The sequence below is a fragment of the Rhamphochromis sp. 'chilingali' genome, assembly GCF_963969265.1.
Source record: "Rhamphochromis sp. 'chilingali' genome assembly, chromosome: 6".
Lineage (NCBI taxonomy): Eukaryota > Metazoa > Chordata > Actinopteri > Cichliformes > Cichlidae > Rhamphochromis > Rhamphochromis sp. 'chilingali'.
In genome coordinates this window covers 34,600,764-34,628,436 of record NC_137933.1, presented here as the reverse complement: position 1 = coordinate 34,628,436, position 27,673 = coordinate 34,600,764, and the positions used below count along the sequence as shown (strand labels likewise).

At 41.4% G+C, this 27,673-nt stretch overlaps 1 protein-coding gene across 4 annotated transcripts; it reads left to right on the top strand.

Moving 5' to 3' along the window:
* Nucleotides 1-1,793: 1,793 nt before the first annotated feature.
* kctd15b (potassium channel tetramerization domain containing 15b) lies at nucleotides 1,794-27,673 on the top strand (the record flags this gene model as incomplete). 4 transcript variants are annotated; one of them, XM_080885708.1, is made up of 5 exons in its annotated part: nucleotides 1,794-1,844; nucleotides 5,132-5,307; nucleotides 11,818-11,962; nucleotides 16,509-16,814; nucleotides 25,221-27,673. In XM_080885708.1, the coding sequence occupies 5 exons, from the start codon at nucleotides 1,794-1,796 to the stop codon at nucleotides 25,377-25,379; spliced, it is 837 nt and encodes a 278-aa protein (XP_080741834.1). In that variant the 3' UTR covers nucleotides 25,380-27,673. The 4 variants fall into 4 exon arrangements, with proteins under 4 accessions (XP_080741834.1, XP_080741833.1, XP_080741832.1 ...); XM_080885707.1 differs by lacking the exon at nucleotides 1,794-1,844 and adding an exon at nucleotides 2,037-2,477; XM_080885706.1 differs by lacking the exon at nucleotides 1,794-1,844 and adding an exon at nucleotides 2,488-2,814.

Here is a 27,673-nt window from a genome sequence, read left to right as displayed (position 1 = left end):
GATAAAGCTGGAGAAAGGCACAGCATTGTCCTCTGTGCCACTTTAGGCAACATAAGTAATAGCACCTTGCATTTGAACCTAGAGGCAAAGTTATTCTTCTCGGGGTCATGCATTAATTCATATACTACATTAACATATGTCTGAAGGAGACTTTGAAATTTTGACTGATGTATGCAGTTTGAATGCTTCACGTTGCAACATAAACATCTTGACTCAGATTTGAGCAAAAATCTATGTTCATTTTGTAGTTTTACATAAGTAAACATTTAAAATAATGAAGAAATTATGTGGAATAATCCTTTAAAGAAAACTAGATCAGAGCTGTTATCTCGCTCTGTGCCTGCATCAGGGAGACCAAACATCTATAATCTCATTACCTGGGTCAAATAGTACAATCAGATCTACATTTTTTAACTCTTAACTAAGAAAAAACACTAATCGTAGGGACAGTTTTTTGGACGGTTAAGAAAATGGAAATGGAAACCTGTCTGTCTTCTCACTTGCTGATGTGCTGGTCAGGAGGACAGATGTTTAGATTTGGGAAATCTCAAAGCTGCATGCAAATCCTCAAGATGACCTACTTCTTCCTTTCCACATAGACACCGATAAAATCCATAAATTAAGGAAATTAACTGATGGGGCCCGGGGCCACTTTGTAAGCTATTTAAATCTTTAAATTTACAACATCCCTGCATACTTCATGTAATTGAACTAACTCCGGGCTTGTTTCCTTTAATGAGAAAAAAAATCCCTCTTTCCCTCCAGTCTGTACCTCTGGAAGCAACAAATCTGTGCCAGAGGGGAAGAAGGGAGCGCTTGAGGCACGCTGAGGTCTCTCTAATTATAAAGACTTCACTTGCTTCAAGGAGAGGCGCATTCTCACACATCCATCAGCTTGCTGTCAAATATCACCAGCACTTTTTAATTTTATATTTAAATATCTGTTATTTTATGCCGATTTTCTATAAATCTGTCTCTCTCTCTCTCTCTCTCTCTCTCTCGCTTTGTTACACACACACACACACACACACACACACACACACACACACACACACACACACATATATATATATATATATATATATGTGATAAGAAAATGTTAGAAGAGTATCATAGTGATATTGCTTTGGAAATCTATGTGCTTAAAAAGAATGTTAATACTATTCGGGATAAACGAGGCTCCAAAATACTGAGTGAATTGATGTATTTCCTATGGACCAATAATAAGTTCCTACACTGGTTGGCGCCAAATATCAAGAAACGAATATTACACCCCTCTCACGATTCTGGTACAGAGTAATTACTGGGCTCGATGTTGCATCAATTATTCACAGTTATTTACCCGCAAATAAACAAACATGCAAATAAATAAATAATCGTCTCCTTGGCGTGAGCACCTGCTTGACTCCTTCTTCCCCCTTTTACTTTGTGCTGAAGTGGCGCAACACTTTAGCGCTTCATCACTTGCATTGTGTCTTTCTCTGTTGAAAAATAACAATAATCAGGCACAATCTTATTTTCCAAAAGTCTGGAGGCTGCCTCCTTTCATTGTAGAGTAGAGAGGGGGGTGTTCTGGGCAGATATCTCCATCTAAGCCCTGCGCTATAATTGAAATGGCGCATTTGGCTGCAGGCAGGTTGTGAGGGCGCTTTCTGCAGCAGCATGCATGCATGTCCATAGACGTCATTTGATTTTAATGGCCTGCAGGAAATTTGGCGTTACAATTCCAGACATTAAGGCAAGAGAGAGAGGGAGAGGAATAGAGAGCGGGAACACGGGGGGGAAATCACAGCATGAAAGATATTGGTTCAAGGATATCGCTTCATTTTCAACATATTTTTTCCTGCTGAGACTTTATCAACAAGTTATTGCGTCTTTATTATATGTTGCCTGAGTAAAGGACTATGGCAGCCCGCCCGCTTTAAACTTTAAATTTAGCTTGGAGATGGAGATGGAAATGTAATCCTACTAGCTGGACAGCCTGGGGAACTATTACATCAGACGAAATGACAATGATTAAAATCTGCTTTTTGCTGCTCTAAATCTATTGAGCGACATATAGTTGCCTGTTAGGTTTCCTACCCCCTCGAAATCACAACTAATTTTTGCCGGAAAAAATAAGATAAGTTATTATATCTATGTAGTCATAATTTCGGGAATAGAGGGTATCACGTTTTCTTCCTTGAGAAAATTGCCTGGGTGAGAGAGTGTAGTTGAGCTAATTGTAGCCTAATCCCTGGCCCAGAGGCGCTTGGGCAGCCCGGAGCAAGATTTTTCTTTTTTAGCTCCGCTCTGTTATTTAGAGAAGGATTATTGGCTTTCTTCTTCTCATAACAAACCACAGGGGCAGTTTCATTTAGGCAAAAAGGCAGACAAGAAGCCGAAATACGAAGCAGGATTCCAATAAGAGCGCACATTTTACGCGTATCCAAATAAGAGCAGAGAAGGGGAAGGAGATCATCTCATCTATGTTCAAGGTAAGGACGCTTCCTGTGCGCTTTGGTACAAAGAAGCTTGGTGAGGACAGGTCGAGCCAGCCTTGCAATTGAGCCTTTAAAGCCACAGAGACTCTTTGCAGTCGATCCCGGCCACAACCTAGCGTCTTTTAAAAGCAGTTTTGTGTCGGATACAGAAAAAATACTTGGCTTTTCCGTGCGGCAGTATAGGTACTGGAACTGGACGGCGGTGTAGTTCGGTGACAAACTCGGGGGCATTTTGAGAAAATATTTGAAAATTTTGGGGGGTTACGCGGACAGCAGCTGGGACTGACCGCCGGCACGGATTTCCTCCGGACTCCCTACAATGTTTGAAACGGTAGGGTGACAATTTAATATTACAGAATCCAATGTTTTTTACGCACAGTGTAGGCTTAGGAGGTACAGTTTTCGTGAAGGACAGTTGAACTGTGCTGGAGAGTCCTGCATAGGGCTACTGCTCAACCAAAGTGTATTTTCTGTCTTTTCTGCCAGACTGTACCCTATAGTTAACACGTGTGTGTTTTATCAATCGGGTAGTGAATTACACGTGTCGGGATTATGCTTTTAATTGTACAGCAGCAATAAGACGCCATGTTGAGCATTTGGTAGATTAAAGGCAGAGCAGGGGCTTGTGGTGTTCCTGCGGAGGGAGTGTTGTATCGCACCGTTTCTTTTTCAGAGATTTCTGTGTCCGTGGTTCGTGGTTGTTTTAAAGATCGGTCGTCAGGGTTTATGTTGCTGTCATTAAGTGTGAGCTCGACAGCAGTATGTCTGAGCAGGGGTCAGCGAAGGGAAGCAGCAAGAAAGCAATTCAAAGAAGGAAAGTTGAGTCTCTGTAGCTGCTGTGATTTTTGTGAAGGAATTTATGTGTTGTGTGTCTACGTGTGTCACTCACTGTTTGTGTGTATGTGATAGGGAACAAGAGAGTTGGGAACAAGCGAAATCAATGAGAATGTGATCGGGATAGTAAGAAGATTTCTATATTTATTTTCCACATTTGTTCTTCATTGTATGTCAGTGTAGGGAATTCATTGTTTAATTGGTGGATAAGTAGGAAAGAGGAAAATACCCGCGATGGGACAGACCGATGGGTGTTCGTGTGTGTCTTTGTGTATGTGCCCTAAACTTCTTAAGTCTCTCCAAGTTTTTTCTCTGTTCCTGGGTTTTGAAATGTAATCCCGTCTTCTTGTAATCGCATTAAACGAACACGATACTGCTGTGAGGAGGTCTATATAAAAAAAAGTCTCCTGTCTCATAGTGTGCCCACTGGCATTTCTCTTAGAGCCGCGGGGATGATCTGGACTTTGGCAAAAGGTCTCCCGTCTATCAGTAATGACAGTGCAACAGCCCATATGTGCAACAGAAAACTGATCAGTTCACATAATTTAGTGAAAGCTGGGATTTTATTATATCAGTCTGTTTAAACACACACACGTGTACTATGAAGCTCCTATTATTATTTTAGGTTTCCTCGAATGGAAGGTCTGTATTTCAACCAGAGCCTGTAGGCACGGACTAGTGGTGATAAAGTGGAGAAATGGTGACCTTTATTCTGTGATTATTAAAGAAAATTGACTAAGATCAGTATATCTTTGTTTACTTTTCCTTTAAAAAAATAAACTCAGCCTCTGTGATGTACAATATGCTTCGTAACAGATAATAGTAACACTGAAATGTGGCCACACTGATGTTTTGTGGTTCACCTGCCGCTGTTGGCAAACAAATTACGCACCAGTAGGTTGGATATAAACGCCTCCTCCGCTCCTCCTGAAGCAGTGCGGAATCAAATGACGGCGCATCGAATTGAAAATATTTTGTCAATCATTTCATCAGGTAATCTAATTCAGCTCTGCACTGACCTCGGAGTGCTCCGGCGTGCTCCCAGTAAGCCCCAGTCCCAAATATATGCACCCACAGTCTGTATACAGTAGGCTCTAGTGCCATGTACTTTACTTTATTTTAGTGGTTAATCAACGACACTGAGCTACAGCAAGTAGATACACAATAGTTTGGCCTGCAAGTAACATGATACTTCTCCTGCTTTCGACTGAAATCGGATGCGTTTTTGTGCAATACACGAGGCCCGTGTGCCTCAAACTATCTGCGGACACATGACAATCTTAATCTTTTTGTGTACTGAATGGATGCGTGTGCGTGTCAGAAGAAAAGTTGAAAGCTCCCTCCCCGTCGAGCTTTCCTTACTCTTAGATTGGTGGTTGGTGTGTCTGGGCGCATCACGTCTAACACATAAGGCGACCTTTAATTAGAATATTGCAGCAGCAGTTTATTTTATTCCCCTGGAGGCTGACACCTAGCATTCCTCTCTCTCCCCCCTCACCCTGTCTCCGTCTCCCCCTCTCTTTTTCTATCTGTCTATCTCCTTCTGTCTCTCTCTTTCTCTCTCTCTCTCACCCCGATTCTAATAAGCATCCTCCTATCCTCGCCTGCGGTGCTGCATGAAAAGATGCAAACATACTTAATTAGAGCGGTGGCAATAATTTCCAGGCTAAATATGCGACCAGACAGACATGGAAGTGATCTGATACCATTCAGAAAGGATACTATCTACTTCCCTGTTTAGGAGCACTCTGCTGATTTTTTTTTATTTCTTCTTTACCTTTATTCCCATGGCTTTTCTCTATACTTGCTTTCAGGAGGGAAGAAGCATGTCAAGGCTGTCCCTGACCCGGTCCCCGGTCTCTCCTCTGGCCGCTCAGGGGATCCCTCTGCCGGCTCAGCTGACCAAGGCGAACGCCCCGGTGCACATCGATGTCGGGGGACACATGTACACTAGCAGCCTGGCAACCCTCACCAAGTACCCAGATTCAAGGTAAGATCAGTCCCTGCCTCTAGCATCGCTGCTGATCTTAATGTATTAATTCATAGCTTATCTATTTTTTATTTATTTTTTAAAATCAACTTTAAGAAATATGAGCAAACTAAAGAGTAGTTTATTCTGTCTCTTGCTGCTTTTGTTTAAAATGTGACACGGTTATGCATTTATTCCAGTTTAACTAAATAATTGAAAATGTTTCCTAAATAAATATTCAGTTAGATTTCAGTCACTTTTTATCTTAGTAGCTTTATGTTGCATTTTTCACAGTGAATCGTTTAAAAAATAGATTTGACTGGCGGTTTTGTTAATGAAGTCTAACAGAATCTGAGATGTTAGCAAGTCATTTAGCTGACTGGCATTGGGACATCACCAGTGAAACTTTGGGGACAATTTCCCCACATATCTTTTCAAATCATGTGGGGGCATTTCTCTTCTCTTCATTCTTTCAACTTTGTACCTTAAAAATGATACATGTGATTGCTTTTTTGTTTGTTTGTTTTAAAGGTGATTATTCCAATCTTCCAATAAATACCTCCAGGGCTTTTATTTTTTATCTCCTTTCACATGGTAGCTGCTATTGAAAATTCAGCTGCTGTGCAGAACCTTACACATGTTTTACTGCTGATGTGAGTAGTAGTGTTTGTGTGAATTCACATTTTCACACTACGCCCCCTTTTCACAGTCCTTATTTATTTATTTTATTCTATTTTTCCCACAGATCAGGGTGCTGTTAGGAATACTGGAAAAAAAATTAATGATGTAAACGTCCAGAACCCCCTTAATCAAAGTTGATGTAAAACAGCTTCAAATGTGATTAAAATCATGGCATGTTCCAAGTTGTAGGGGTTTTTTTGCAACCGCCATTTATCATGTGTTGCAACATGACCTTATCAAAACATTTTAATAAAAAGTTGCATGACTTATCCTTTTATTTTGTGAGCTATTGTTTTCATTATCTGATTGCTATAGTCACACATGAAGCATTTCCACTTCTAAGAAAAAAAGCATGATGATTCAGGCTGTGTAAGAGCTGATGGTAATCCACCATCCCACACTTTTATACACATTTTTAGCTCCATCCACAAACAAGGTGCCACTACTAAAGGAAGAAAATTCAAATAATGATAAAATGACTCCGTTTTATGCTGATTTGAATGACCCCTCCCATATTTTCCTCTAATGCAGTTTGTCATTTATTGCATTATGCTCCCTGCATTTCGGCATCAGCTGAATCCCATGTGGGCCAAGGTAAACATACACCAGGTTGTTAGAAAACCTGCCAAATTGGCTACAGGAAATAATCCACATAATCCCCTGGTAATAAAGTCTTGATATTCATAGAGTCTGCTGACAGGAAATCCCTGACAACTCTCTTTCTATTCCAGTGCAACATGTCATGAGAAAGATAAAGCTTAAACCAGAAAAGGGTTTATCGTTGTTTGTGTTATTAAGACAATTTTTTTTGTCCACTATTTCAGTGTCATAGTCAGTTTATCCAGTGGACAGATGGTTTTTACATTTCTGTGTCATTTGTATTCGCAATTGTGCATTGCTATTGTGTTCCTGTATTTATTATGCTCTGATGCAGCTTTACGCTTTACAAAGAAGTTATTCACTCTGAGATGCACAGGGTCTTTACTCCAAATGCAGGGTCCTATTCCTCTGTGGGGCAACCTGCATATGGCCAATAAAGCATTCATTCATTCATTCATTCATTCAGAGTCATGTCAGAGCACCCAAGCAGTGTTTTTACAGTAAAGACCGGATATCAGTGTGAGTGTTGGTTTGGTTTAAGTGCTCTTTCCTCTTTCTTTCTCCTTCTCTTTTCACACATGCTCCTTTGCTCCTTCTCTCTCTCCCTCCCTCTGTCTTGTGCTGTTTCTTTCTCACTCTGGATCACACACAAACACGCGTGCACACACGCACATATTCACATGCATACACTCACTGTTTCTCTCTTTCTCCCAGCCTCCTCAGCGTACAGTTGGCCTCAGGGCTCCACTTTCCACTGGAGCCAGTGGAAGGAGGGGCCCTTTTGTGTGAATTAGTATAATGGCTGACAGCAGAAAGCAAAACAATTACACTGGCATAACCGCATATGCTGTGTTCAGCTACATCCGGTCAAGAAAAGGCGCACGGGCAAAACTGAAAACGTGACGACTGAAAGAGCAGGGCTAAAGAGTTTGAAGTTGCTGATTACTTTTAATAGATTGGGTTCTAAATAATGCAGGGTGCCAAGAGAAAGTTAGTCTAGTAACTAATGTGTGGATATTCATCTTCTTCTGTGTGGGCCATATTAAGGGACAAGGGTCATGAAACATTGATGTGCACTCTGTGTAGCTCTCAAAGAGGACAGTCTCAGCAGTCACTTGAACAGAAGCTGAGGAAATTAGGGGAAATGTTCCACAGACAAGGAAACTATTTTGAAAGGACCACTGGACATTTTTCTCTATGAAGACGAGACTTCTATGTCCAGAGATGATAGATCTGTACTGGCTTTATGCTTTTTCAGTGGTCCTCTGTTTCTGGAAATGTACTTTTCTATAAGCTGAGCTCAAAATATGTAACAGAATTTTGGAGTTGTGTTATTTTATTGCTATTTTGTTTCATTATCACAAGCTTCTTTTTTAGTACCAACACCACACCATGAGATAAAGCTGAAGCTTTCAGATAAATCTTTTACTCTGTTCACTTAATGTTAAATATTAACAGGAAGTAATTGTTGCTCCGGAGTAGAAATAGCCGTATTATACAACCATAAAGTAACAGATAAGAAAACAGAGCTGCAGGCAAATATTGGCAGTACCAAAGTGGAGATGTTTGCATTAATACATTCATGTTTATAGTATTTTTTATTTTTTAAAAATCACATAATCTTGCAATTAACCCCAATTTGGACAGATACTGAGCAACTGAGATATACACAGTGAAAGTTATTACCAGAGAACCAGCGAATTCTGTTGCTGCTGATTGCATTAACACGTCAAGATTTTCAAAGGCATTATAGTTAGGCTGGAACTTGAGTTAAATGTTCTCATTTATTTTCCATAAGTCACGATCTTCGGAAAAAGCGAAAGTGTGTTTCCTTATTTTGAAACCTGTATCACCCTTCCTTTGGGTTAGCTTGTTTGGAGAACCATGAGTTTATCTAGTATTTCACAGTTGCTTCAAGCATGACTTTGCGAATCAGAGCCAGGGACTGTAGCGATTTGGTTTTGAACTTTCTTATTTGACTTTCCCTACTCGGAAGCCATTGTGGGCAGCCTTTGATGTCAGGTTGGACAGCCTCACCGAGATCCCTGGGTGTGTTTGTTTCACTTTCCAAGAAGCACTGGGTGCTTTGTCTTCGTTAGGGGTCCACAAGTGATACAGTTTCCACACATTGTCTGTTCAAGCAGAATCAGTGTTACCTGGGTCCTATTCCCAACCTCGCGAGGATGCGTCTTTGGCAGCTCTCAGCCTCTGGCTGGCTTTAACTGGTGAAGCAAACATCCTGCCAGATATTGCCCACCTACTGCCCCACTGCCTGCCCTCGCTTGGCACCACAAGGGTAGGAGATCTGAGCCATCCGTGATAACCTCCAACACCCACCACCTCCCTCGTTCTCAGTGACTAGCACGCATTATCCAAGTTTTTTAGTTCCGTCAAACCTTTTTCTCTCCCACTTTATCTCTCTGCATTTCTCCTGCATTCTGTTTGTTTCTTTCTGTGCTTCTTTTTCTTTTCTCTGTACTTCTGTTTTTTTTGTACTTTCGCCTATCGTTGCCTGTCTCTTTGTTTTTTGGCCCTTCTGTTTGTGTATCTTGTCTCTTAATTTCTCTATACAACCCCCACTCCCTATGGACACACCCTTTTCTCTCTACCTACCTGTTAAAAACAGCCCACTCTCCAATTCAGAGATTTAACAGAAAAGGGAAAAATGAGGAGACCAACAGAGAAGACAGCGAGACAGAGAGAGAGAGAAAGAGAGAGCGAGAGAGAAGGGAGTTGGAGAGAGGGAAAGAAAAAGAAAAACAGGCAGCATTTTAATTGCTTTTTAAAAAAGTGGAGATGAAAAACAGAGTTAGCCTGGAGGGGTATGGTGAAATTCTAGCTGGAAGAATTGCAAGACCATATGAGAAAGGAACACCTCGGGCAAAACAGGGAGATGAGTATTGGTTTTTTATAAAGCATTTTGCATCGATTTCCAGAGAGAAAGCAAGTAAGGGAGAAGGATAGAGACAGAGAGAGAGAGACAGAAAGAAGGAAAGTCGGAGAGAGTGAAAAAGAGAAAGGATGGCAGGAGGGGAGAGAGGGGGGAGAACCATCTTTGCTTTCCTTCTTCACACAGTCAAGTCAAAGAAAAGAGACAGAGCAAATTAAATTTGATAGCTTCTGTGTGTTGAGCCAACACATCAGGGTCAGAAGATACCTGATGCAGCCAATAACTACAAGCTCATACACTTTTACAAAGCAGCCGATTGTAATTGTAAATTCAAGCGAAATGAGTCTGTGAGTAAAGTCTTGGTGTTTGTTCATTGACATTCCCACTACAGCTCCCTTCCTCTGTCATGTAATAGAGTTTGACAATGCCAGTGTTCAGGCAGTGCTTTGTGTGTGTGTGTGTGTGTGTGTGTGTGTGTGTGTGTGTGTGTGTGTGTGTGTGTGTGTGTGCGTGCGTGCGTGCGTGCGTGCGTGTGCGTGCGTGTGCGTGCGTGTGCTGGTCGTCATATTTGCAAATAGGTTTTATGATTTTCTTTTGTCGCACAACTTTGTCAGCCAACCTAGAAGCTGTTGTTGTGATTAAAGTGCTGATTACTTCAAAATGATGATAATAACAGCAACATAGCTCCGTGCCAAGAGCTGTTTCTCTGCAAGACGATGTACTGTAAATGTGCACGGAAAACGTTAAGAAGGTTACGTGCAACAGATTTCTCGTGTAAATCAGCGGTACAGCTTATTTACACTGCGTAGGCATTCCAGGTTTCTCTGCTGAGGGTGAGTTTTGTTTAAAAATGAGTCACCAAATTAAATTATTGCACTTCAGACTTCGGAAACTTTAGCGAAATGGGACACTTGCACATTCTCAATATTAGGGAGATGCTAAAAAACTGTTTTTTAATTATTAAAAAGGGGATATTTAGTACTTGGAAATGAACAAACAGATAAAGTGAAGGTGCCTGGATGAGATCATTAGACCAGCGAGAGAGGAACCTGCAGGTAAGCGGCAGGAAAAGCACACAAATATTAGGGGAAATGAATATCTGTCCAAGGGTATCTCAAGGCGCGGCACCAGCATGGTGTGATGAAAGTTTAAAGATAACAGCAATTTCCACTCTTTGCTTTGATGAGCCCCTGTAGCTGGCTTCAGCCCAGCCCTTCATCTTGCAGTAAACTGAAAGGGTTAAACATGGGATACTAGGAGGCAACAAGTGTTTTATTATTATAGCAAAGTCTTGTCAATACTTAGTGAAAGCTTAAAAGTATATATGTATTTACTGTCTTTAGTTTATCATTATTCACATCATTTGGGCACTGATATTTACATTATCTTAGAAGTTATTGTGTCCTTGCTTCAACATGTGAAAGAGATACCTCTGTTGACTAATATAGTTATTTTAATTCATTTTAACCCATTTAATAGAGGGAGAAAATGAAAACTCAGCACACTTTGTTGGGTTCTGGTCATGTTTCTCATCTTAAAATGGATTTCTGAAAACAAATTCAAATATTTAATAGTCAATATGTTGAGTTCATTCTCAGTGGGGTGGTTCATATTCACAAATATAAGTGTATGTTTTAGATCAGAATTATCAGCTGGTGCTTTGTCTTTTTATTCTTCTACAAGAAAAACTTGCACAGATTGCAAAGGAAGAAACACTAATATCCTATGATTCCAGCTGCAAGACAATAATCTTCTCACCATTAAAGCGAACTGCAATTACATACATTAAGAAAATTACGTTCTGCAATTTTCCCTCATACTAAGACAATACAGCACAAGAAGAGTGTTATTACAAGCTGTAACACTGTATTAAATTAAAGCAGTATGGCCTACAGTAGGATTGAGTCTGTCCGAATTCCCCTTGAATTAATAACGAAATCAAACTGTAAAAGTAAAATATCTTTTTCCACATATTCTCACATTAATATGTGGCCCGTCACCATTTCCTACCTCTGTTTCATTTCCAGCCTTCTGACAGATGGAATAATAGAGCTGTAATGCTACATTCATGCCATTAATTTCTGTAAGTACAAGCAGCAAGCGTGTGTGTTGTTGTAATCTCTCTACAGAAGGGACACTTCAAACAAGTCTGGAATGGAGGAAAGGTGCCTTAAGCCCCTTGTTTCAACCTGGGATGCTAATGCATTTCAAGCTTAGTGCTAATAAAATTGAAAAATAAATGGAGGGTAATTGTTTCATGCATTTGAAGGGAACTGGCTCATTCCATTATGTGGTTGTGTTTGTGTGTGCGGCTGTCTGCGTGCGTGTGTTTGTGTGTGTGTGTGTCTTTCAATTTCCAGAATCAGTCGTCTGTTCAATGGCACCGAGCCCATCGTGTTGGACAGCTTGAAGCAGCACTACTTCATAGATCGGGATGGCGAGATATTCCGCTACATTCTCAGTTTCCTCAGGACCAGCAAATTGCTCCTTCCAGATGACTTCAAGGTATGTGTCTGCACCACAGTATACTGTATTGTGTGTACCTGTCTGCACCATCAACTCACTGTTTGAACAACATAACATAAAAGGCATTTGCCCAGACATCAGCTCACACTCTGTGTGCTTCTTTATTTTTCGAAAGATTGCACGTTTAAGTGTGAATACTTCTGTATTTATTACAGTTTCTCTGTTCTCTGATTGATAGCATGTTTTCAAAATAAACCTGATACCACAACAGTGCAACTAGTTGTGCTTGATACGCACAGCCTTACCCCCCTTAAGTGTATCATATGAATTATGTGTAGTAGAAACATAAACAGTAGTTAAGAAACTTTGAAGAGGAAAAAATGGATGCAGCCTGATTATTAAATGGTGGAAAGGTAAACTGCTAACTGGTTAACTGGAGCATGGTCTGGTGGTGTGCATGCCAAAGCCTTGAGCTGTTGTTTTTCACCCAGTATAATTTCTATAGAAGTGATCCCAGGTGAAATAACCCCTTATGAACTTCCACTCAGCTCCATGCAGACAGTAACTCTCATCCAGAGTCTAGAATTGGAAGGGAAAGGTCCAGTTTAATACCTGGTGCCCCATATATGCGTACTTCTTTGCACTTGCTCTTTGCTCTTTGTGAGACAATGAACCTGCATGCATGTGTGTCCTGTTTTAGTGGCATGTCAGTATCTATTGCAGACAATGTAGGTGCTTTGTCATATTCCTGTATTAAACAATTTAAAGCACATGTTCGGGGCACAAAAGCAAATTGTGAAAAGTTTTACATTTAAATGTATTATCTGTACGAGCTTTTTTGCATTCGCTGTAGTTTTGTGTTGTGAAGGTTTCAGTTTGACAGAGTAAACTGTGTGTGTGTGTGTGTTAGCTGTAAAAGTTGTGTAAGAAGCTGATGTGATAGAGTGTTAGCAAACTTTAAACATTAGCATTTCACTGAAGTTGTGTTTCTGGACACCTGCCAATGTAAGTCCAATAAATCCAAAATATCTGTGTCTTTAGTTGTTAAATTCTTGCCTATGTTCATTAGTTGACTTTGTCTACATGCTATTTGCTTCTGGCCAGGTAACATTTAGTTGGTGTAACAGAGCTTTTTTTTTGCCTCCTGCTGCTTGAAATGAGGGTGATGAGAGTGAGGGATGAGAGTAAACCAAAATAGTAAAGCTACAGGCTGTGAAAACAAAACGATGATCTAAAAGATGCTAAAATGTTTAGCTGACCCTAAAAAAGCCTGAAGCGTTAGAGGGATGATCACTACCTATGACCCCGCTCACATTGCACGCATGCCATTTAATCTACTGTAATATAAAAGATAACGATTAAATTTATTTTTGGCACTAGTACAGATTTAGTCTCACCTAACAAGTATTCATACAATCATATGCGACGTTGTCAGAATGATTATCTTCCTACAGCTTCTTCCTTCTCGAGGTTTTCATTCCATGATACAGTTTCCTAGGTGTATTCTACACTTCGCTTCACGTCAACCCCACCTTAGTTTTCATGACCTTTTCACTGCACTGGCACTTGTTCATCATTCTGTATGAGGTAACAAGGCAAAGCCAAGCCACTGAGAGCCAGGGGCAAACTCTTTGGGCCCCACGGATAGTCTGAACAAGAGCCAAACCACAGACAACAGAACATGACATGAAAGCCCTGCATATTTTGGCAAATGACGGCCTGACTCAGTACCGATTAGATTTTCCCTTCTTATTCATACACCCCTCCTCCCCTCTGTTAAATCTTGACAGTCCAATCAGGCACCACAGTGGAAGAGAATGCATTGGACTTCATTGTTTCAACTCATTACGATCCCCTCGCATAAGCCTGTGTTGATCTGCATACCTTTCAATTTGCGTGAAGCCGGGGAAAAAAAATGCAAATAGTGCGAGGCGGAATTGAGCATGTCCTTATCTGAACACAATCAGGCTTGCCGTCGCCCCAGGGCTGGGTCTGTTCTGCTGCTGGCAGCCACGGCGCTGTGTGTTTTGCTAAATCAATGTGAAAGTCTGAGCAGAATAGGAAAAGAAATTTTTCAGCCTGCATCACTGGAACAAAATATTCACTATTAATATCCTCCCTCATCACATTATTCAAACTACAATTAATCACGAGAGAGTAAGCAATGCTCAGTCATATTGAGGGCATGGTTATAAACCGGTAAGAGTTACTGTTTTCTGTTATTATTCAGATTTTGCATTACTCCTTAAATTGATTTTTTTTTTCATCTCAGATGCTGGAAATGACAGAAAGGCGCTTTTATTGTGATTTTATTTTATTTTTGAGTGACATTGTTATTCAACAACCTTGAACTTCTGCTTTTTTGGGGGGTCATTTTTGACCAAAACCTACATTACGTCTTCACTAGTCCTCTAAACTCCCTTATAGTGACATTTTCCATCATTTTCTTCTTCTCTTTCTCTGTCTCTCCCTCCCTCCCTCTGTCCTTCCCTGAAATGTTGCCTTGCCAGTGGGCGATCAGGTCGGATCATTATTTTGAAGCTCAAACGGGCTGTCTGGACACAGGATTGGGGGATGAATTGTCTCGTAGAGCTGGCAGCAGTAGCAGCAGCTTCAGCAGCCAGGACGGAGCTGTTGGCCCTGTCTCCCTCTCATCCTCACCTCAGCGCTTAGGATTACTCTGTTGTTTTCTGCTCTACTCAGGATGACTAAAGTGCCTCGCAGACAGACCCCTGTTAAAAACATATCCATCCATGGCTTCAGACCTGTGAAGGATGAGGAGTAGCACTTTGATACAGAGAGCTGCCTGAAGGGGAGCGTCTCAGTATGAGTTTTGTCAGCTGCAGCAAGAAGGCCAGGAGAAAAAAGACAGGGAGTAAGGGAGAGAAAAAGGGAAAAAAGGACCTCCACCCCCTCTTTTCGCATTCTGAAATCTTAAACATTAGACCGTCAGCTTAAGATGTGTTGCGTCAACGCCGTGTCCAGATGGAGTTGTATTTGGGTGTCGTTCACATGCCTCGGATGAAGGCACAGTTTAGATGAAGGGGTAAAACAGTGAGGGAGGCTTTTCAAGGCTAAAGAGTCTGACAGAAGCAGCAGGGTTAATGAATATGCTGTTTGCTGCCATGCTCTGTTTCTGTGCCCAGCAGTGGTCTTGAGAAGGAAAAGGGGAAAAACTCTTTCTAGATCAGGGCTCGCTGCCAGCGCCGACACCCAGACACCCAGACACCCAGAGCCACCAATGATGCAGACTATATGAAACATATGTTGTTTTTGCAGCACAAACACACATTGTCTCACTTGGGTGTTTGGACTTTGTTCTACGAAAAAACCCAGCAACCTCTTTCTCGAAAAACGTCACCAAATGGACAATCACTTCTTTGCTTCAGTTTACTATGTCCATTCATTGAATTAAGCTGTCATTGTTTGCCATTGTGAAACATTAATCAGAACACAGATTTATTAATTACTAATTATTTAGCAAAAAGGTTTTGCAGCATTTAGGTGTAACCTAATTAAATCTTGTTCTAATAGGAGCTTAACATCGGGCCACAAGCCTTATTAACATAAAACTCCCTCCATGTGAGGAATACATTAAAAACCTCCTTGGCTGATGATTGTCCTCATGTTCACTTGCACATATCTTTTCCTCACCTCCCGTCTGCCTCCAATAGCGAACCTCCGCCTTCCCGTATTTTCTGTGGTAGTGGTGAATGATGGTGCCATCTGGTCTTGTGGGAAATTAGAGGCAAGAGCGCAGGGGCAAATGGCCCCCAGCAAACCCTGCCCAGGAGGGAGAGGCAGGCAATCTGCTGCAGACTGTCTGTGCACAGGAATGCACCATCCCACTTCACCAGAGCCCAACTGACGGCCTTTCTGGAGTCAGCTCACTAAAACATGCTAAAGGCTAACACCACTCTGCCAAGAGCTACTGTGGAGGAGAGCTGCAGCATGGCTATCCTTTGTTTATTGAGAGTGTTGTCCTGCTGGTCCGAGTCCATCACTGATCTTGGTTTATTGTTCTTCAATCTGGTCGACGTATTACATGAAACCAAATGCATTTTAAAAAAAATTTTAGCTTCATGGGGACAAACAAAGGTCACATTTTTGTATTATATTAAGATTAATTTGTCATTCGTGCAAGTTTATAAATTTAAAATCCTACACTGTTATTTTGCCATTTGTAAAAAAAAAAATAATAATTTATCTATCTGTCAATGTGCAATTAGTTATTAGATCTTCTGTGAGTTACCTTTGCTACACAGGTAACACACACTTCACTACAGTGGAAGAGTCAGAGTTCATATACAGCAAGAACCCACTCTTGGAGTAATTAGAGGTTAAGTGTCTTGGTCAAGGACATCATTAGCTGCTGTGAGGAAGCCATAAGGAGTCCCGCAGATATACTTTTCTCTGTCATATTAATGTTGCACAATACTGTATATGTGTAGGGTTTCTCTGTGACCTTGGTGATGAGTTGCAATCCAGAGAAAGTCATAGTGTGTTAGTCACACATATTGCCAAGAGGAGTATAATACACATGCAAAGTCACTGCTCTCATCTGTACGTTTGTCTGCCTGTACAGGACTTCCACCTGCTGTACGAAGAGGCGCGTTATTACCAGCTGACACCCATGATCAAGGAGCTCGAGCGCTGGAAGCAGGAGCGCGAGCAACGACGGATGGCACAGCCCTGTGACTGCCTTGTGGTTCGTGTCACACCTGACCTGGGCGAGAGGATCGCCCTGAGCGGAGAGAAGGTCCTCATTGAGGAGATCTTTCCTGAGACTGGAGACGTTATGTGTAACTCGGTCAATGCTGGCTGGAACCAGGACCCAACACACGTCATCCGCTTTCCCCTCAATGGCTACTGCAGGCTCAACTCCGTCCAGGTAAGACGCTGAAATGCCTGTCCTTTGTTCATCTCCTTCTCTGCCCATGATTTATTTATCACATTCTAGACTTGTGTGTAAAACACATTACAGTGTTTACAGTTTTACTTGAGTTAGATTGTCCTGTGTGTACACCTCTGAGTGTAGTGCCAATATAACAAATATGTGCTGATATCTAACAATGACTTTCATGCGTAGTTATTTTTTCTGTTACATTTATTCACTAATAAGCGTGATATCATGGTACTTGCAGAGAATCAAGAGCAAAATGGCTTTGTGTAACAGAAAGTTTTGATGTGTGTCTAATATGTGACTGCAGCATAGTCACAGTCTTTCTAAAACTGGAGGCGGCATCATGATCAAGGCTGCATTCTGTAGCTACCAAATCAGCTAAGTTAGGTAACTGACAGCTGTCTTCAGCTGTGAGGAATTTGCTTGCTCATATAGAGCTGATTCAGCTCTTCCAACACCTCCTCACCTCAGCTGAAAAGGAATAAACTGTAATCTTATAGATGCAACCTTTAAAACTTTCATTTTTAACGTGAATATGCAAAGATCCAACTTACTGGCTCGCTGCTAACAACAAAACTTACAACGTGATCATGAAACTAACAGTGGTAGTTAATATGAACATTGTGCAACATGGGGGGGGAAAGCCACAAAGTAACTTTAGTGGCGCACTTGCAGAAGAGTCGGAAAGTGTCAAAATGCCTATGTGCATTATGTTTCATTATCTTTACCCAAACAGCTTAGTTTAGCTTACTTTCAACATGAAGATAAAATATTGAATATTTGTTTTATTTCTAACTGTCGCATAGTGAAACTGTACACAATGTTTTATGATACTGTGCTTGTATACCCCTCCATTCTCTTTTCTTACCAATTCTTTATTTAATGTTAGCCACAGGATGCAGACTCCAAAGAGGAACTTATGTATTTATCTACTCATTTATCCAGCAAAGTATTCTGCTTGGCAAGCAAACCATTTTTCACACCAACTTTCAACATTTTCATAAACATTTGAACACCTGGCTGGGATTTGCTCAACCTGGGCTTTTGTGACCACTCTGCAGATCCACTTAGCTGTTTTGCTGAATGGCACACGATGGCATCTGCTGAGGGAGAGGTGGCTTTCTGTTGGTCACCTTCTGTGTGAGTCCTGTGCCAGTCTGCAGAGTTTATTTTCAGGTTGCTTTCCCAGATAAATGCTGTTATATACACTGATTTTCTTCAGTAACAGTAAGCTGGAATTACACCTCAAAACTTTGCTGTAAGGCACTTAGCATGATTTGTGGCCCACTATATTGCATTTTGCCACAGTAGAGATAATAGCTTGTTGTCAATAACTGGCATAATAGCCACTCTGGAGCAACAGCTGGAGTGTGCAGGTGTACAAAAACCTTTGGAGTTTTTCATTTGGTCAAACGATGGTCTTCAGTTGGCTGTTGGGGATGAGAATGATGCAAAACCTCAGCACGGTATTACCATAAAGCAATTTACCGCCAATATCATATCAAATACATTTGCTTTATGATCTGTTTTTGAATAAGTTTGGCACCAGTTTGAAAAATGGTGTGAGATGAACATCCGTTTTTGGTCAAGCAGAGTTGACCATGTTGTGGAGTCAAGTAGTAAGAGATTAAAAGCAACTTCAGAAAAAAATAGTTTTACAGTAGTGTTACCCTGTGAGAGAAAGAGAGGACGGGGGGAAACATAACAGTCTCACACCACAGGCTCGATATAACACACTTGAGTGCCCACAGCCATGAACAAACCTACACATAGAGGAGCCTTCACCCCTTCAGCACCCAGAGAGAGCCTCTCCCAGGCAGGCTAGTGCACTCTGACACCTCCACCTCCTTCCTGCCAGCGTGAGAGACCACCTCCAGGGAGGAGAGCAGAGCGAGTGGGACAAAGCACGTGTGGACTGCGGCCATGTTTTCCTGCGAAAAAATGAAGAAGAGAAATGGAAAGGGGGGAAAATGATATGCATAATTTACGCTTTACTCCTTTTTAAGACACAGCTCCTTTTTTAAAAAGACTCCAATATAACACCGCTCAAGGCAATTGAAATACACGTATTGCATTTTTTAATACCATACTTACAATTTCTCAAACAGCCTAAACCGGTTTATACTTCTTTTATAGATTTTTAAATGACTTACAATATAATTAATTGGCCGCATCAACTAACACAACATTTTCCCACTCTGTTTACCAGTGAGACTGGTTATGGGATGTGAGCACATCTGACTAACACAATCTGAACGGCATCTTTATTGTTTAGGCTTTTATTAGGCTGTTCTTCTGAAGGCGAGGTGAGCCGAAACCCTTTTCTCATACAAACTCGTACAAGGCGGATCTGCGAGATTTATAGGCAGCGACCCCTTCTTGTCTCATATTCTGGCCTCTCCTTGGTGTCTCCTCGTGAGCCCTCTAAGATACAGCTCTACGGCATTCGTTAAAAAAAATAATGAAAAGCACAAACACACACACACGTACATATGCACACACAGTGAAGGGGCCCGGCTCATTGAGTCGATGTAGATGAGGACACAAGGAGCAGATGGAGGTGTTTTTTTGTTGTAAGGGGAGATTTTTCCAAACAACTTACTCATTCTGTTCTCTTTCATTGTTGCGTGAAGGAATGAAAAGGTTAGGAAAATAATCCTTGTCTTACCTGCCAGACAATGAGCCTCTGATCTGATTTCAAGCCTGGACTCTAACCCAGGGGAACACACACACAACCACACCCTGCCCACAGAGGAAGTTCAGGGAGAGCATGGGGAGGCTGCGGCAGCACCGTCTGAAACTTATTTACTGTGTGATTGGATCAGTTTCAGAAGAGGTCTTAACAGGAAAGAGATGGATATATGATGACATTTAAATGTGTGCTGTTTTCACTTTATTATGTCAGAGGTGTAGAGATTTTATTGAAGCTGAGGTACTGTTGCTTTCGTGCTCCAGGCTGGACACTGCTAGACCTTGTTATAGTTGGTCACAAAATGATAACACACATTTCTCCATACCTTACTGTACACTAAGTATATCGACCTGTTTTCTAAACATTTAATATTCCATTTTAATAAGATAAAACATGAGGATAATTCATGAACATTGAAAAGATTTCCATGACTCGGTTTTCATGCTTTTAAAATTGGTGATATATCATTATACTGTATCATCTATTTATAGTTTGAAATGTGGCAGCAGTAATTCTTTGCATGTTGAGATATATATGTATTCTGTTGCCTTGTAAATTTAGCCACTTCTTTAATCTGTTGTCTTGTGTATTTAAATGCGAGAGAGGGAGAATAAACAAATCCACCTTGGCAAGTAACTCTCCATGAAGTCATGAATGGAATTTCGGGAGTAATGCAAACCACCTGCGCTGTGATGTAGATCCAGCGGGGGGAAACAAAAAGCAGCAAAGGCACTGAATGCAGGGAAAACATTTAGCCAAAGAGCCACAGAGGTGTACACACACGCGTCCCAGCGCTAGAGCTGGGCCTGCTGTTCCATACATCACCATGATGAAGCACTCAGATCAGACCAGAACCAATCCGTCCTACATCAATGTGACAGCGGAGGCAGTCGTAGAGAAGGGTCCCCTGTCCCCCTGCTGCCCAGGCGGAGAACGCAACACGTCGCAACACTCTCTTACATGTCACGCTGCCACTCCATCAATCCAGCGCTGGGTGAAAAGAGAAAGCACAGCTCATCAGAGCAGACACGGCCACACAAACACCTCCGCTGCGCTCCTCAGTGGCCCGAGTGGCAGAGTAAGACATTAACACTACTATGGCTTTGGGTCCCTTGGCTTTCTGTGTGGCTCTGTGGGTAAAGCACAATGTCAAGATTAACAGTAAGCAAGCCAGTGTGTAGAGAGGATTAAAGCTGGGAAATTCTGGCTGCTGACAGCTTCAGCAGTTGATGCCAGAAAAATCTTTAAAAAATTGTTCTAATTCATTTGTTGGACACGGGCTGATTAGGTAGTGGAACGTAAATCAGAATAATGACAGAGAAGGACAATTCAACTGAAGACAATTAGGTAATTAACAAGTCGTAGTTTAATCAAAAGAAATGAATCAAATATATGGCACTTTTTTTCTGTGTTACATTTTATTGATCAAGTGTCACAAAATCTTTATCTCTGTAGAAATGGCTCATACAATAAGTGTACTGTAAATGTGAACATCAGTGATGGAAATTTTACGAAGTCAAATGCTCCAATGAGAATATGTTTCACTACAAATGAAACTTATTTATTCCAAGTCTAATTTTAAGGAAAAGATGTATTAACAACAAAATGAGCTTATAAAATATAAAAAAAAGAGATTTATAGAATATTACACTATTGCTTATGGGCTAAGCAATAATTTAATAGTTATTATTAATAGCTGATCAAGATAATTGTAACAGTTATATCCACTCCAGGATTGTTTTAATCTAGATTGGATGATGGTTTGCATTTTCTGTAAGTGGTGCGGGAGTATAAAGTGGTATAAAATGTAAAGAGTTTTAAAGATTGTGCTTTTAGGACATGAGTAAATTCGCAAAGTTTTCTTTGATGATGGCTCTTGGTGTCTTAAATACGAGAACAAGTAACTAAAATTGAAATAGAAAAGGTCAGCGGATGAGTCAGGTGGAGCCCTTGTGTATTTAAGTCTCCTCAGTTTAGTAGTTGAACTACTTGCAGTCCCTTTGAGGACGGACCTAACCCAAAACACCTCTGTGCTCAGTATGTATTTACTGTGCCAGGGTTAAGTGTTGCATTCCCACAAGGGTCACCTGAGCTAAAAATCCTCGGTGAATCATGATGCTTAAAGACACTTTAGAGTGCCTATTTGTAATGGAGCTCAGTCAGCTGCAAGTAGACTGTTCTGTCAACGTGTTTTTGCTGTCTGTGACTCTTTAAAAAGCTGGCAGATGGCTTAGAGAATTAGAAAGAGTTGGAGCTTCACGGATGTTTTATGCCAGATGCTTGTGATAAGCAGAGGATACGACGCAGAGACTGCAGTTAGTGCTCCTTGTCACATATTGAAGACTGCATAGTTAAACAAAAGCAACCCCCTGAGTGTGGCGCCCATCTCATGCTACAGTGTGTGTGTGTCATAATGTGTCAATCATCTCTGTGTCTTGCGCCATGAGGAGCAAGTGTCTTACAACTCCTCCTGAGAAGTCTTGCAAGTGTGTCTGTGCACTCTGGTGGCCATCAATATTGTATTGTGCTCCGGTTTCCAGGCCTGAGACTCATCCACTTTGATACATGCCTCGCCATCTTGGCTAAGATGCTGGGAGGTTAGAGGAGTGAGGCTGATGTATACCCTACTGATCCCCGTGGTGACTCCAGGTTGAGTGGCAGCTCAGATGGATGGTTAAATGCTGAATGGTGTGCGTGTGTTTGAGGGGAGATCCCTGTGCGGCCAAGTCGACCGTGCAACCGCGAGACTGACTTCAAATGCAGGATCACTGGGGATGAAGAGGCTGAAGAGACACTTGTATTCAGCTTCAATCACAAAGACAGGAGAAGACAAAAGGAAGTGCTTGATTTCATAGAACAACTAGCAAAGTTTGGTGCTGCAATATCCTCTTCACTGTTATTTTGATTTCCTGCTTTGATTATTGTGGTGTCGTGCTGAAAAGAAGCCTGTCTTTAGGTTGAAAGTGGTGGACATGAAAAACGGAAAAAACAAAAAAACAAAACAAAGACTGCTAATTAGCTGTAATCCAATTTCGTGGAAATCACCGTGTTAGAGATGAGGGATCGACCAATGAGGGTGCCCACATGCAACTCGCCGTTAGAATATTTTGTTATGGTTTCGCTCAAGTGAGGCAGTAAAGGAAGCAAAGAAATCTGCATAAGTACAACATAAGCTGGGATCTGAAAGCCTGCGGTCAGAAGTATGTTCTGCAGAACTGAGAAACCAGACATGTTTTAGCTTTTTAAGAGGGTGCATTACTTTTCCTTGTCAACGGGGACTGATTTCGGGACATTGTCCTGTGGACATTAAAACCTTTTGCTTGGATACGTCTTAATTATTCACTATATTGTTTATTCCCCCATGGCACTAACTCACTGTGTCAAACTGAATGCGAAGGTTTTTTTTTTTTATGGCATCTTATAGTCATTACAGTATCCTTGAGTCAGTTACAACTATCTATAATAATATCCTTAAGTCTTTTGTGTTGCCATGCATTAATGATAAAAGTGTTTTCAGACTATCTTTATTGATCAGGCCATTCTCCTCTGTGACCAAATTCATTGCTGAACATGATGGAGTCCCACATGCGTTAAGAGATGATGGGGAAAAATGCAATGTGATGCAATGATCAAAGAAGGCTATGTAATATCATTTCCATAATCGTTAGGCTCCTCCGTCGTCTGTCATGGATTTGGGAGTGTTTGATGCTTGGGCAGGTCTCTTAATTAGCCGTCCTCACCATCAGCTGTCTGCTGCCCCTTCTGTCTCACAAATTACATAGTTTGTTGTTGTCATTTTGCTAGAGGACAAAAAGGGGGAGGGGGTTAACTTTTGCAAGTGGTCCTTTCTGCTTACAAGTAGCATGTCGGTGCACATTTAAGTTTTAATTTGAAAGCAGATGGGTGCTGGGGTTTTTCAGGTCTGTTCAACAAGTTTGTATGCATTTGTTATATTTTGGATTTGTACATTTTAATTCTTGCACGTTGTGTGAGTTTATCTGCTCTTCTTCACTGTATCCCCAACTGAGGAGGCTGCGGCCCTTTGACTTGCAGGCCTAAACATTCAACCGTAGCACGCCAATGGGGCCTAAGCTGTAATTAGAGAGGTCATCCTTCGCCACGAGTGCACGTGTCAATGTGTGTCTGTGCGCGCGTGTGTGTGTGTGTGTGTGTGTGTGTGTGTGTGTGTGTGTGTGTATGAGCATCTGAAGAAATCATTCTGTTTTTCGTGAACTTCTCTGGCTCTCTATCTGGCAGAAAGAGTTAGCCCTTGGCGAGACCTTTCATTTCCATGCGCTGCACACTTCTTTAAAAGGAAGGGGGGATAAGTAAATACACGGCACTCCTCTCACTGGGATTTAGATCTATACCCCCTCCAAAAAAACAACATCCCACATGGAGTACCCCAGATGAGTGATGCTGAAGTTCACGCGTTTGAGTCTGAGCACATCTCTTGTTTGGACTACTGTGTGTATCACTGTCCAGACTAGAGGGGTAACATGAACCCCATCTCCTCTTCTCTCCCTGCAGCTCCAACACGTTGTCCACACTCAGATGACCCATAACTCCTCATCGTCATTCCCCACACGTCGCTCTCTCTTTCGCTCACGGACCTCACTTCTCCTCTCACCCAAGCCTCATTACTCAAATTAGGAGCTCCAGTAATCACCACGCTGAGCTACACTCAGCCTCTTAACACACCTCACTCACTCTCAGCTCTCCTCATCCCTTTGAGCTCATGCCCTCAGTTCGGTAGCCAATCTAGCACAAGCAGCATGAATATTGCAGAGATGGTGTGATGTCGGAGTGCCCTCTGGATTTATCTCATCACTGTGTGCGATTGGAGGTGGGGGAGGGTTAATGACACATGGTGCACGTTGTGACTGATGAACATCGGAGGTTGATGTCCGTTGACTGGATGTGTAGATATCAAAAACTTCATTAGTAAAAATGCTCATTCATTAGTAAAAATGGATAGCAAACTTTATTTTTACAGTAGAAAGACTTGGCCGTGGCCAGACTCTGGAACAACAAAATTTTTACGCAAAAACAAACAAAAAAAGATTTATCACACAAAAAGTTAAAGTTAAAACAATGAAAAAGTCCAATTCTTGGGAAAATACACAAAGTTGTTTAACTGTTGAGGATGATGTTATACGTCTTATATATAAATACTAAACTATAATCAGCACAAAGACTAAAAACAAGGTTAGCCAAGGAAATTAACCTACCAGCACCTCTAAAGATGCTGTAATCTGTTACTCTGCACTAAAACTGAAGTATAAACGCAACAAATTTTTCTGATTGGTTACAGGCCAAAGCAGTTATGAGATCATTAACTTTCTAGTGTGTCTGGTGGTGGCTTTGGCAACTGTTCCTCACCAAGACATAAAGCAGAGCACAGTAAAACAGGGAATTGTTTTGTTTTTACTCTTTGGATTTTGTGCAGATTAAACAAACAAAATCGAAAGTGTTAGTGAGCTTTTGATGTGACAGGAGGACAAACTTGTTATTGGACAGAGCTGCACTATTAATCTTCCCATCTTGGCAAGAATAAGCATATTTCACAAAACGTCAAACTATTCCTTAGAGCTGTATAAAACCTGAAACCTGCATCCTATCTGCAAACTGTTTCATTTAGACTTGTCCTTACTGACATGGTACCTTTGTTGTAAATGCCTTCTTCTCTGTCCTCTCTGCAGGTTCTGGAGCGTCTTTTCCAGAAAGGTTTCAGCGTGGCAGCATCATGCGGAGGCGGCGTGGACTCGTCCCAGTTTAGCGAGTATGTGTTGTGTCGTGAGGACCGGCGAAGTCTCTCCATTAACACACCCATCAGGATAAAACAAGAACCCCTGGACTAGAGCGTTCTGGGCGAGGGACTGCCAACACCCCCACCTCCCCCTAATACTTCTTCCATCTTCTCACACCACCCCACCCCTGCCTACTCCAACTCCCTTCCTGCCCTAATAGGACCACAACCACCCCCAACATACCTAAGTATTAGCAGAGGCTTGTTAACCTCACCAGTTCTCTGCAAAAACTCTAAGGGGAATGTAGTACCAAACAAAGGAAAAAAAAAAGCATCAGCAACAAAAGTTTTTAATTATGTTAAACAACGCCCAAAGAATCTGGGACTGTGATGAAAACAACAATGACGAACGGACACCACAGCAGCTGACAGCTCAACATTTTAGCACAGTGACTGGTTGTTTTTTTTCCCTTACCTTGTCATAAAAAGGTGTCCCGAGACTCTTGGAGGGACACAGTTTTCCCCCCTCCCATGCCTTGAACTCCAATCCACTTCATCATCAGCATACCACATACACCCCAACCCTCTATCTTTTGTTTCGTCCGTGTCTGTGTGTGAGGCCTCAGTCTTCTCTGACTGGTGACAAGTCTGGTCTATTGTGGGACAAGGAAGATTTGGCAGACAGGATGTTTTTAAGGATGACAACAAGAGGACATGATTTAATGTTGTGAACTCCCACCCCCTCTCCCACAACCCCCAAGATCCCATGACCCTCACCCTACAGGCCTGGCTTCGACTGTCAGGACCTTGCCAAACACGACATCGTTTGCCAACTGATTGTTTATTACAATTTTTCATTGTTGTTTCTAAAGTATGTTCTTCTTGCTCCTTTTGCTGTTCTTATCATGACATAGTGTAAACAATTATTATTAATAGGATTATTTTTAATGTCTCTTTTTTTCTTTCTCCAATATGAAGGATGTATGAAAATTGTATTCATTAGGCTCTGAGAGCTTGTGAGGGAGCTTTTCTTGGCAGTAGCTGCAGAAACTCAGATGTCTGCAGGCTATGTGGCTAAAGCAATCTGACTGGCAATGCATTCAGAGCCAGAAAAAGTCCCATTGTTCGAACCAGAATGGAAGAAAACCTGGATGTTTTGACATTGTTTTTAGTCAAATGTGTAGCGCACATGAAAAAAAAAAGAAGTGCTCCAGAATTTCTGCTTATTAGCTCTAAAACATATCTCGGGTCTCTGATTGGATTCTCTCACACGAGCACAAAGGATTTGTTCACACTTAGTTAAAGAACATTTGTAAATTTGAAATTCAGGTCAAATTTGCACACGCTCCAAGTGTATTGCAGTTTTGTTGAGTTAGAATGTTAAAGACTTGAGGACCAACGGAGAAAGCTGACGTTTACCAGTATATCTCATAATCAGCACGAGATGTACTTTAAATGCTAAATGTTTCTTTGCACTTCAACATTTCCAACAGAGCTGCTCTGACCTGCTCCCTCAACACACTTGCTGGAGTCCAGTGAACGGCACCAAGTCAAGCTGATTCTCTTCTCGTGTTTTAGGAGACTGTGACATTAAAATATTTAAAAAGAGAAAGAAAAAAAACTCCAACTGAACAAACACTCTGGTACCAAAGTAGACGAGGTGCCTGTTTTGTTGATTGTACAAATATAAAGATGTTCTTTGTTGCAGTTTATAGCGAAATAAGACTAAATGCATTATTCAGAGCTGTATGAAGGGTACCAATATTTGATCCTCCAGGTTGCCAGTCTTGACAGTTTTCTTGAGAGTAGCTCACAGAACCTCCAGAGCAAGTTTGAAAGACAAGGTCTCTGTTTCAGGATTGTCACTTCTAAGTGAAGATTATTTCATTGGTTCTTCACATGTATGTATGGCAGAACCCAAACTGAACTATACTCACAGCATCAGCATATTATTCACAAAGAGGCATGTGGGCGGCATTTACTCTCTCCTGCTCTCGTTCTTTTGGTCTTATTCTCAACATTTCTGGATCAAAGACAGAAACAAGAAAGGCCAAGTTTTCATGCTTTATATTTGTGTGTAACTTACAGATGCTGTTTCTTCCATTCCAAAAGACTGAGGAGAAAAAAGAAGCCCATTCTGATCTTTGTGGGTGCTGGCAGTTTTTTGAGTTAAACTGGGGTTGTTTTTAGCAGTCCATTAAAAATGGGCGGTGGTTGTTCAGACTATGTTGTTTGTAATAGAATATTTAGTTTTTCTGGATGCTGCTGATTAAAAGAGGCCAATTAGTGGGTGAAGATGGACTGAGTTTAAGTGTTGCTTCAAGTCAAATGCAGTCCTCCCTGCGGGTCTTTTTAAAAAAAATATACAATCAAGTCCTTTGTTCTGACCTGCCAGTGGCCTGCGCC